The following is an 11,803-nucleotide window of genomic DNA, read 5'->3' on the forward strand; positions in this document are numbered from 1 at the left end:
GAGGAGGTGGAGGAGGAGAGGAGGAAGAAGTCAATAAGGATGGAAATGGAGACAGGGACCCTTCTTGATTGCCTTGAAGTCAAGCAAGTGCGGTAGTCAAAGGGGATGATCATGCGGAAGCCAGTGCAAGCCAACGCGAATATCTGAGAGCAACACCACCGTGCCAGCTCGGTGGGTGTCTGGGGTGTGAGGGAGGCCTGGGCCAGCCGCCTCCCCTGGGAGCGAGGGCTGGCTCACGGCCACCCGGGGTTCACCCAGTGACATTGCTCCGCGTGCCCCCTCTCCCTGGAAGGTGCATGTGCGTGCTGTGGGCTCTGTCATAAATCTCGCCCTGAGTACCATGTGGACACAGGGCTCTGGCGGGGGACAGCTGCGCGGCTAATTTTAGGTCTGATTAGGGAAGTAGGGCAGGCTTAATCTCCAGGGCAGGGAGGAAACAGTGACACACCACTGGGCATCTGTTCCCACGAAGCGTCCCAGAATAGCTCTCCCCTGGCCACCGGCGCTGGGAGGATGGGACTCAGGAGGGCTATTCGCGTCCCCTGACATGGTACTTCATCCCCTTCCCACCCACAGGTCCTGGCACCCAAGCGGAGCCCCGGAGAACTCACTGGGTGCCTCTTAATGACCCTCAGGAGATGAGTCCATGGGAGAAACGTCCCATCTCCACATTCCCCACTGGCTCTGTTAGAAGGAGTCGGCCAAGGAGCCAACGGAATTTGTACGAATAAATGAACGGTATTTTACGCACATCAACGCTTACAACATCCTCACACTGTCTTTCTTTTTGAAAAAATATATTTGTATTGATTTCAGAGAGGAAGGGAGAGGGAGGGAGAGAGAGAAACATCCATGATGAGAGAGAATCATGGATCGGCTGCCGCCGGCACTCCCCACACTGGGGATGGAGCCCACAACCCGGGCCTGTGCCCTGACCGGGAATCGAACCGTGACCTCCTGGTTCCTGGGTTGATGCTCAATCACTGAGCCACACCGGCCAGGCTTACACCTTATTTCTTAGTGCCCGCAACCAACCTAGGAGTGAGGACTTGCTAGTCATACTTTGAGGGCCACCTAGCGAGAGGGCTATCATACAAGTCTTCCGGTTTCAACACCTCGGTTCTTATCTTGGGGTTTGAAAACAAGGAAATTCAAAGGCAGAGGGCAAGGAAGGAACTCTTATCCTTTGAGACACATGGAGGGACCTGGAGAGCATCACGCTGAGCGAAAGAAGCCAGTCAGAGACAGACAAGTCTCACATGACCTCACTCCTGTGTGGAGTCCAATGAACAAAATAAAGTGATGATCAAAACAGATCCAGGGACGTAGATGCATGGAACAGACTGAGGAATCTCAGAGGGAAGGTGGCAGTGGGTGGGTGGGAGAGATCAACCAAAGAACTTGTATGCACATGTGCATAACCCGGGGACACAGACAATAGCGGGGTGAAGGCCTGAGGTGGGGGGGGAGGGAAGGGGTGGGCTCGAAGGGGTCAATGATGGGGCGGGGGAAGGGGACATATGTAATACTTACAACGATAAAGATTTTTTTTAAAAAAAAGGCAGAGGACACACACTGATTTACCTTCTGAGAGGAAACAGCCATTCGATTGAGCAGAAAGACTCCCCCATCGTTAACCACATCATTCCATGAGTACGAGCCATGTAGACGGTACCCCGAATTCAAACAAACTTAACAGCGTCTGACCGTCTTCCATATGGCGGTTTAGGAATAGAACGCTGGAAACGGGCTGCGAAAGACACCCCGGTGGTGGTATAAGAGCGAAGGCTCGCGTCTCAGACGGGGTTTAAAACCCCAGCGCTTTCTGCTTAAATCCCAGCGCGTTACTTAACCTCTTTCCGCTCCTGTTTCTTCATTCCCGGGAAATGTGGGGACAGTCACGGCACCTGCTGCTCTCACAGGGTAGAAACTCAAAGGAGAGGATGCCTGCTGAGAGCTCAGCACGGGGCCAGGCACAGGAGGAAGGTCACAGCCGCGCCGGCTCCAGGGTATTGGGCCGTGAGAAGTCTCCGTGCCATGGAGGTTGGGTTTTCATTGGTCATATGGCTCCCCAGCTGTAGGCCACCGCTGATCCGTTCTCTGTCACTGTAAACTGACTTTGCCAGTTCCGGGACGTCACATGAACGGAATCATAAAATATAGGTGCTGCCCGGCCGGCATGGCTCACTGGTTGAGCATCTATCTGTGAACCAGGAGGTCACGGTTCGATTCCCGGTTGGGGCACATGCCCAGGTTGTGGGCACATCCCCACTACAGGGCATGCAGGAGGCAGCCGGTCCATGATTCTCTCTGATCGTGGATGCTTCTATCTCTCTCTTCCTTCTCCCTTCCTCTCTCTGAAAGCAATAAAACTAAATACATGCATAACATTTTTAAAAACCAGACATATGCAAATCATATGTATCCACATGGACACAGATGGAAATAAAAGCCACGGAAGTCCACTGCTGGTTGATGCTGTGACCGAGTGTGTGACTCTCAAATTTGTTCTTTCTCAATGACCAGGACTTGGTAGAATTTCATGGAAACTCATTTTGCAAGACATTTGCACTTTAGAGGGGAGGAATCTGCAAGGAGGTACAGAGAACAATGACTCCCAACAAAAGACGGTCTCCAGACACAAGCAGTCCCCCGACCAAACCAGGGTCAGAACGGGGCCTACCACGTACCCATCTCGGATATTCTGAATGTGTGTGGGCCTGACGAAGGCTCTGAGAATTCTCACGGTAAAGAAATCGTCCACCCTTCGTTTAACCCAGTACTTCTCAATACATTTGATGAGGAATTTGGTTTTTTGGGTGTTTTTGTTTTCTTGTTAATCCTCACCCAATGATATTTTTCCATTGAATTTTAGAGAGAGGGAAAGATAGAGAGAAACATCGATGTGAGAGAAACTCATCGATTGGTTGCTTCCTATAGACGCCTTGAACAGGGCCTGGGCCGGGGAGGAGCCTGCAACGGAGGTACGTGTCATTGACCGGAATCGAACCCAGGACCCTTGGGTCCACAGGCTGACGCTCTATTCACTGAGCCACACCGGCTAGGGCTTGGGTTTTGTGCTCTTTTCTGAGATATGATTGTATTTCACTCTAGGAAATGCCAGTGTCGAGAGCTGCCGGTGACAATGGATGATAATGGTCTCGCCGTGGTGACCCCAGGAGACAAATATCGGGTGGGAACATGGGCCCGAGATGGATGCTGGGATGCGGAGCAGATCGAGGCCGGGCACGGAAGGGCTGCGTTGCCAAACGACCCCATGGATCTTGGGAATTGCCTGGGCCTTTTCTAATATTCTTTCAAGGTCCTCGCTGAGTCACGGCCGTGAGTGATGGAGCATGATGGTTCCAAATATCCCTAACGCCTTCATGTCTGACCGTCTCCCTTTTTAAGCTGGTGATTCACTCCCCTCGGGCGCGCAGGGCCAGCCGGAATGGCAGAGTGTCATTTTCCGATCGTAAAAAAAAAAAATCTGAAAACCGGCCCACAGCCATGATGGACGACTGTGAGGCACAGATTTCCTATCGGAACGTTACCTGGCTGACTCCTCAGAGAGCGCCAGGAACGGCACCTTTCCCTGTCGTTTGTGGACTGTCTTTTAAGGATCATACTCACCACCGGAGAGTTGCCTGCGAGTGAAAAAAAAGACCTGAAGCCCGGCTGGTGTGGCTCAGTGGTTGAGCGTCAACCTAGGGATCATGGTTCGATTCCTGGTCAGGGCACATGCCCAGGTTGCGGGCTCGATCCCCAGTGTGGGGCGTGCAGGAGGCAGGCGATCCATGATTCTCTCTCATCATTGATTGTTTCCATCTCTCTCTCCCTCTCCCTTCCTCTCTGAAATCAATAAAAAGATATTTAAACAATAAATAAATTAAAAATACAAAGAACGACGGAAGTCTTCGGGCAGAAGAAATCGGCTTTGAAGTCAGAGAGGTCTGGGTACAAACCCAGCTCTGCCTTTCGCAGCCTTGAGACCGCGGCTACAGCTCTTTGCACATTTGCATTTCCTCATGTGAACATGAGGATCATAATATACCCACTCAGGGTTGTTGTGAGGATTAGAGGAGATGACATATTGTGTGTGGGGGCAGGGGCGGGGGTGGCAACTTGTGACAAAGTCAAGTCATTGTACCGTGTCCACAACGGGGGAACCCTCACTCGGCAGAGCCGGAAGCACCCTGAGAACGTACATGAGACCATCGCCGTCCCTGCTTCTACTCCAGACAAACAAGTCCTAACCAAAGGCCTCGGTACCTGATGATCCGGGTACGCTTCCTGGTGTACGGGGGGATGACCTTGAAGAGCAGTTCCATGGCTCCGTTGATTCCCAGCATGGCTCCCGTGGTGACTGAGAAAGACAAAGGTGCAGTTGGTATTGAACTATAAGAACCAAGCATTGGCCCAGCCGGCCGGCGTGGCTCCGTGGTTGAGCGACTACCTATAAACCAGGAGGTCACGGTTCGATTCCCCACCAGGGCCCGTGCCCGGGTTGCGGGCTCCATCCCTAGTAGGGGGCCTGCAGGAGGCAGCCGATCCATGATTCTCTCTCATCGTGGATGTTTCTATCTCTCTCTCCCCCGCCCGTCCTCTCTGAAATCAATAAAAAAGATATTTAAAAAAACACACACATACAAATAAATAAAGCAATCTCCTGGCACATAAGTCTGCAAAAGGCTAGGATTAAGTAGAGCTGAGGAGGAGAGGGTGCTAAGAGCATAAATTCTAACATGGAAGACGGGAGACTTGGGAGAGGACAACAGTAAGAAATCTTCAACCGATTTCTTCCCAGCTGGAGCCTGGCCCAAGGTCAGACCTCTTGACGGCTCTATAAATATCCCCTCCCCGCCCCACCCCGGCCAGCTCAGCGCTGCCAAAGGGCTCTCTGGCTGCCACCAGCCCTTCTGGTCCCAGCGCATTCCTTCTGCAGGGAGGAGCTGTTGAGAAAGCTGCGGGAACAAGCAACCGCGGCGAACCATTCACCGAAGAGAGAGCAAAACACGGGCGTGTGAACTCTGCTTGCCCGCCTTCGGAGAAGGCAATGCGTAGAGCCTGGTCCGATCATTTTTAAAGTGGTTTAGGAAACCGTTCGTGGGTACAGTGCGTGCAGTCTTCAAGCAGGAGGCAAGCGGCCACCTCCCCACACCCACCAGCGAATCCCAGCAGTTTTCGGAGCTCCCTGCTGAAGGAAGTCTTATACGTAATAAGAATGAGATGTTTCTAACGGTCGCTGCACATGGGGGGTGGCACACCTTCTGGCTGCTCCTCCGTGAGAGCTCTCCTCTAACCAAAGCCTCATCTCTTTGTTTCCCTTTTCCTTTATTAGAGACTAGAGGCCCAGTACACGAAATTCGTGCACAAGGGCGGGGAGGGGAGGATGGGGGGAGGGGAGGGCTGCCTGCCAGGCGTGCTTCCCTGCTGGCCTGATCGCCCCTACGTGCTCCCCTGCTGGCCTGATCGCCCCTAACCACCTCTGCCTCGGCCCCCGCCACCGTGGCTTTGTCCAGAAGAACGACCCGAAGATGTCCAGTCGACCCAGTCTAATTAGCATATTACCCTTTTATTAGTTTAGATGGGTTTGCACAGTTCCTATCAGCCCTTCCCAAATAATCCCTGATTCTCTGCTCAACAAATATGAGTGTGCCCGGCCGGCCGGCATGGCTCAGTGGTTGAGCATCGACCTATGAGCCAGGAGATCACAGTTCGATTCCCGTCAAGGGCAATGGAGAGACACAGCCATTGGTTGCCTCCTGTACAACCCCCCCCACCACCACCACCGTGGCCGGAATCGAACCTGCAACCCAGGTCCGTGCCTGGGCGTCCCAGCCCAGGTCCGGAAGCTCCCCACAATTCCCCAGAATGCCACAGGGGAGTCGCTCACCACTCGAGGCGAACACGCGCAGGGCCCAGAGGCAGTGGAGGAGGTTCAGGCTGTGGGACAGGTTCTTCCTGGCGAGAATCAACGTGACATCAAGAGCTTCCAACTCCAGGGCCTTCTGGCCAAACTTCTTATCTACGAACACAAGTCAATCCCTCTTAGTTAGGTTGCACATTCCCTCTGAAGGTTGCACGATGGGTGTGAGGGCGGGGAAGGCAAAGGTGACGGTGGGAGGAAGCTAACCATGGCCGGGGAGGCCCCTCAGACCTGTGGGAAAATGCGGCTGAGTGTGTCCCCGCTAGAACCAGATGGCTCAGAAGAGCTAAGTCAGGGCTGCACCCAGAGTTTTGCTCCTAAATACTTTCAAGCGCATTTCTTTGTTTTTGTGTTTGTTTGTTTTGGTAATCCTCATCTGAGGATATTTTTCCATTGGTTTTTATTTTTTAACATATATATTTTTATTGATTTCAGAGAGGAAGGGGAAGAGAGAGAGAGAGAGAGAGAGAGAGCGATCAATGATGAGAGAGAATCATGGATCAGCTGCCTCCTGCACACCCCCTACTAGGGATTGAGCCCACAACCCGGGGATGTGCCCTTGACTGGAATTGAACCCGGGACCATTCAGTCTGCAGGCTGACGCTCTATCCACTGAGCCAAACTAGCTAGGGCTCAAGTACACTTCTTTGAAGAAAGACATTTTTCCCCATATAGTCACACCACCACGATTCCAAATCTAACCAAATCAGCAAGGAATGGATAATTTGGACTCATTTTCTTTGCTTCCTTCTCATGACCTCTTCAAAGGGGCTGATCCTGCCATCACCACCCAGGTGTCTGGGACCTCCCTCCTGCCTCCTCCCTGCACGTTCCCATGAGAGCTCCCCCAATTCCTCTCATCGCCACAAACTCGTCATCCGCAGGCCCGGGGCTGTGGGTACCTCGCAGGCCGACCTTGGCCAGCAGTCGGAAGAGGGGCAGGAGGATGCCGTAGTCCGGAGACGCGGTCCTTGCTGTGTCCACCAGGGTCTGCAGGAGGGCTTCGCTGCCCCCCTTGCTGATCATGTAGCGGATCCGCCTGTCCGTGCCTACGGGGGGAGCAGAGGAGAGCTGAGCCATCGAGAAAATCACTCTCGTTTCCTCAGAGCAAGCGATAGAGCAAGAACTGGTCCATTTCTCCCCAGAAACCAAAACTGTGTACTTCTTGGATCACCTTGAGTTAAAGTAATGCAATTAGGTAAGGGGCTGGGCTGTGGGAAGGGGTATGAAATGTAGAAATAATAGAAGAAATAAGTACCTAGATGTATCACCTTTAGCAACTGTAAAAACCTGAGCCTAGCCCTAGCCAGTTCTGCTCAGTGGATAGAGCGTCGGCCTGCGGACTAAAGGGTCCTGGGTTTGATTCTGGTGAAGGGCACATGCCCGGGTTGCTGGCTCAATCCCCAGTAGAGGGTGTGCAGGAGGCAGCCGATCCATGATTCTCTCTCATCATTGATGTTTCTCTCTCTCTCCCTCTCCCTTCCTCTCTGAAATCAATAAAAATATATTTTTTTAAAAAAAAATTGAGTCTAGTCCGGCTGGCGTGGCTTAGTGGTTGAGTGTCAACCTATGAACCAGGAGGTCACAGTTCGATTCCCAGTCTGGGCACATGCCCGGGTATGGGGTGTGCAGGAGGCAGCTGATCTATGATTCTCTCTCCTCGCTAATGCTTCTCTCTCTCTCTCTCTCTCTCTCTCTCTCTCTCTCTCTTCCTCTCTGAAATCAATAAAGATATCTTTAAAAACAAAAGCAAAAAAAACCTCCAGGTGAATGGATCTTTCCTCTGGACACTGGAGCCTGAGTCTCTGGGGCAGGGTGGGGCGTTCATTTGGGTCTGGTCTGTGTGGTGTTGGTATTTCTTCCTCACGCAGTGCAGCTGGCACACACAGACATGAAAACTGAGGGGATGTCGCACCGTCCAAAGAGCTGTGCGTGCCAGGACTCGCCACGCGGAGATGAGCTGACAGAGCCATGGCCCCGTGAACCCGGCTGATGCCAATGCAGTCAGAGCCGTCACCTTATCTCTGGACACCTCAGGGTTTACCACGCCGCTAGGTCCAGCTCCGGCCTCCGATTCCCGTCTCCAGGGACCTGGGTTAGGCAGCTGCCAAGACCCGGCTCTAAAATGGGCCACGTGCCCAGCCGGCGTGGCTCAGCGGTTGAGCATCGACCTGTGAACCAGGAGGTCACGGTTCGATCCCTGGTCAGGGCACATGCAAGGGTTGCAGGCTCAGTCCCCAATAGAAAGCATGTAGGAGGCACCCAATCCATGATTCTCTCTCATCGTGGATGTTTCTCTCTCTCTCTCTCTCTCTCTCTCTCTCTCTCTCTCTCTCTCTCTCCCTCCCTCTCTCATATCTATAAAAATATTTTTAGGTGCTTGGCCTCATCGATGAGCTACCCTGGCGTCACCACCGGGCGTCGAAATCCTCCTAAGTTCGGGTCCCCGTAAGGTGAGTGACAAGATGGAAGAGCCCCATGTCCACCCAGCCCAGGTGACCCCAGGACCTATGCACCTCAGTGGGGATTCTGTCTCACAGAGAAACGTGAGCTGGAGAAAAACCCCGAGCCCCTCAGAGTCCCGGGCGAACGCCATGGCCCCAGGGATGCCCCGCGCCCACCAGGCCAGGGATGGCAAGGCCCACTCACCGACGGACAGCAGGTCCCCGAGGACCTGGAGGATGCTCAGGATGGACGCGCGGTCGGAGGAGGTCTGCAACGAGAACACACGCGCCTTTTACTCCAAACACAGGAGGTGGGAGAGGGCAGGGCTGTGGGCTTCCTTCCCCTGAGAAAGACTTCCTGCCATACACAGCGCCCAGCCTGGCCGGTGTGGCTCAGTGGCTGAGCGCCGACCTATGAACCAGGAGGTCACTGTTCAATTCCCGGTCAGGGTACATGCCCGGGTTGTGGGCTCGATCCCCAGTGTGGGGCGTGGAGGAGGCAGCTGATCCATGATTCTCTCTCATCATTGATGTTTCTCTCTCACTCCCTCTCCCATCCTCTTTGAAATCAATAAAAATATTTTTTTAAAAAGGCCTAAAGGGGGGCTCCCTAAATCATGACGATGAGGGGGCTCCCATGGGGCTCTGCCTCCCTATGACCCGTTTTGGAGCAGTAAGATGGACAAAAGAGTAAGCACTGAGCCCGGCCAGTGTGGCTCAGTGGTTGAGTGTCTTCGGCCTATGAACCAGGAGGTCAGAGTTCAATTCCCGGTCAGGGCACGTGCCCGCGTTGCAGGCTGGATCCCCAGTAGTGGGTGTGCAGGAGGCACCCGATCCATGAGTCTCTCTCCTCATTGATGTTTCTATCTCTCTCTCCCTCTCCCTTCCTCTCTGATATCAATACAAATATATATATATATCAAAAAATGGGCATCGAGCCCACAATCCGGGCATGTACCCTGACCAGGAATCAAACCTGACACCCATCAGTCCGCAGGCCGATGCTCTATCCACTGAGCCAAACATCTAGGGCAGGACTCTGGCCCTTTGAAAGTGGACCCGAAGATGGTTCAGAAGAGAAAAGAGAGTCCCAGGAATGGTGTCCCTAATCCACACTGATGTTTCAGGGTCCACCTCCAAGCACCCCCCCACCCCCACCCCCCAAAATTGCATTTCTTCTGAGAAGAGGGAAGGGGTTAAATCATAAAAGAAGGCTGTGCAACGTTGGGTGACAGAAGATGCCAGATTCATTAGCTAATGACTACAATGTATTAGTTCGTTATGAAATATGAGCCAAAAAAGGGAAAATAGGGTAGGAAACGGACAGATGAGAGAAAGAGGAAAGGGGGAAACGACTCAAGTAGAAACTGATTAAAAAGAAGAAAAAGACCCAGCTTTCATTTCCTCTCAATGAATTATTCATGCAGTCGTCTCGCAAACGTACAGTGGAAACCATCCGTTTACAGTCGCCAGGCCAGGCCGTCAAGACACAAATTGCCTGGGAATCGGTGACCTCCTGGCTCATAGGTCAACGCTCAACCACTGAACCACGCCAGCCGGCCGGGCGCTGGTGACGTTCTTAACCAACCGATGACCAGCTTTGTGGAGCCACCAACCTGTGGACTTCCAGGTGAGTGAAATAATACATGTCCTCACGTAGGAAAGCTACTTTTATTTGGATAGTTTGTTATGGAATTTCGATGTGATGGAGAAAGAAGAAAATTTCACACCTCCATGTGCCCTCCTCCCAAGCACTATGGGTGGTTGTTTGTTTGTTTTTAATATATTTGTATTGATTTCAGAGAGGAAGGGAGAGGGAGAGGGAGACAGACACATCAATGTTAAGAGAAAATCATCGATCGGCTGCCTACTGCACGCCCCCTACTGATTTCAGAGAGGAAGGGAGAGGGAGTGAAAGATAGAAACATCAATGAGAGAAAATCATCGATCGGCTGCCTCCTGCACGCCCCCTACTGGGGACTAAACCTGCAACCCAGGTATGTGCCCTGTCCAGGAATTGAACTGTGATCTCATGGTTCATAGATCAACAATCAACCACTGAGCCACGCCAAGCGGGCACAAGCACGAAGGCTTTAATAAACAGGAAAGAAATTGATTCCAGAAACGATAGCGCCAGCCCACCCAGAGATCCCTGCCCTCCCGCAGGAACTAAGAGGCAATATCGTCATATAGATGTTGAGCTCACAATGATCTCAGCTCCGAGCCTGGATGGATCAGCGCAAGATTGTTTGTCTTTAAGTGGAAATCATGGCTATCCGTGGAGGGGGAAAAAATAAAAAAGGCCCCACAAACTCTCCACTGGCATTAATTTACGCACCACTACATTTACCAATAAATATCTTACACCATTTAGACGTGCCCCACCGCGCCGTTATCTCACCCACAGTAATAATAAATGAGCGATTCAAGGAGGCAGGATGCGACGGGCCTCGATGTTCCTTTAACGATCCTGTTAAAGGAATCATTGAGTAAATCCCCCGATGAAGACTTTCCCATTAAAAAAAAAAAAAAGTGGCTCTGCCAAGTTTACAGAGAGAGGCAGGCAGTCGGAAGAACAAACAGTGTCTTTCACAGTCTGAGGGTGTGGGGGGGCGAGTTTGCACTGCGATTTGCTCCAATTCTGGTTCGAATTTGTTGCTCCCTTGCTTGGCAATGTTCGTCTGCTGTGGCCTTCCTCCTCCTGACTCATCATGTGTCAGTAACACTCTACCCATCACGCAGCCTTCGGAGGCTCATCTCCAGCCACAGCCCACAGCCCAGCGCTGCGCACGGCGGCCACCTAGGACCAGTCACCGTGGCCCACGCTCACCATGGGTACCTGTGCCTTCAAAGCTTTGCTCATGTTGCTACCACGGCAGGAGTAGGACTCCACTTCCCTTTTCTTTCCCATGAAACCAACTTCTATTTTCTTTTAATATATATATATATTTTTTTCTTGATTTCAGAGAGGGAGAGAGAGATAGAAACATCCATGATGAGAGAGAATCATGGGTAGGCTGCCTCCTACACGCCCCCTACTAGGGATGGAGCCCACAACCCGGGCGTGTGCCCCGACCGGGAATAGAACCATGACCTCCTGCTTCATAGGCCAACGCTCAACCCCTGAGCCATGCCAGCTGGGCATGAAATTCTAATTCTTGGTCCCTAAAGAGTACGTCAGAATCTCTCCCAAATGCATGAGCCAAGAGCACAGGACACAGCTCATAGCCCTAGAAAACCACATTGCCAGGCGGCTGGAACACTTGCTGGAGACGGTCCGTCGGTTAAACAAGGGACATTATTAAATTTGAAGTTGGTAATGAATGAGGGGAGGGAGAGCCGATCAGAAGCTCCCATCACTAAAAATGGTCCCAACGCCAAGCAGGGTGACCAGCGATTCTCCGTGTTTACATAAGAGGGTCCAGGAAGC

General features: G+C 52.3%; 1 protein-coding gene across 1 annotated transcript in view; it reads right to left on the reverse strand.

Annotated features, from left to right (window-relative positions):
- AGBL1 (ATP/GTP binding protein-like 1) overlaps positions 1-11,236 on the reverse strand; it is a 128,537-nt gene extending 117,301 nt beyond the window's left edge. The window contains exons 1-5 of the mRNA XM_015569116.1: positions 11,204-11,236; positions 8,579-8,663; positions 6,832-6,978; positions 5,897-6,028; positions 4,273-4,366 (exon numbers count right to left, since the gene is read on the reverse strand). Coding sequence (XP_015424602.1) covers positions 4,273-4,366; positions 5,897-6,028; positions 6,832-6,978; positions 8,579-8,663; positions 11,204-11,236 — 491 coding nt within the window. The remainder of the gene's footprint in view (positions 1-4,272; positions 4,367-5,896; positions 6,029-6,831; positions 6,979-8,578; positions 8,664-11,203) is intronic.
- Between the last annotated feature and the right edge of the window lie 567 nt (positions 11,237-11,803).

Source organism: Myotis davidii, unplaced genomic scaffold (genome assembly GCF_000327345.1).
Source record: "Myotis davidii unplaced genomic scaffold, ASM32734v1 scaffold164, whole genome shotgun sequence".
Taxonomy (NCBI): domain Eukaryota; kingdom Metazoa; phylum Chordata; class Mammalia; order Chiroptera; family Vespertilionidae; genus Myotis; species Myotis davidii.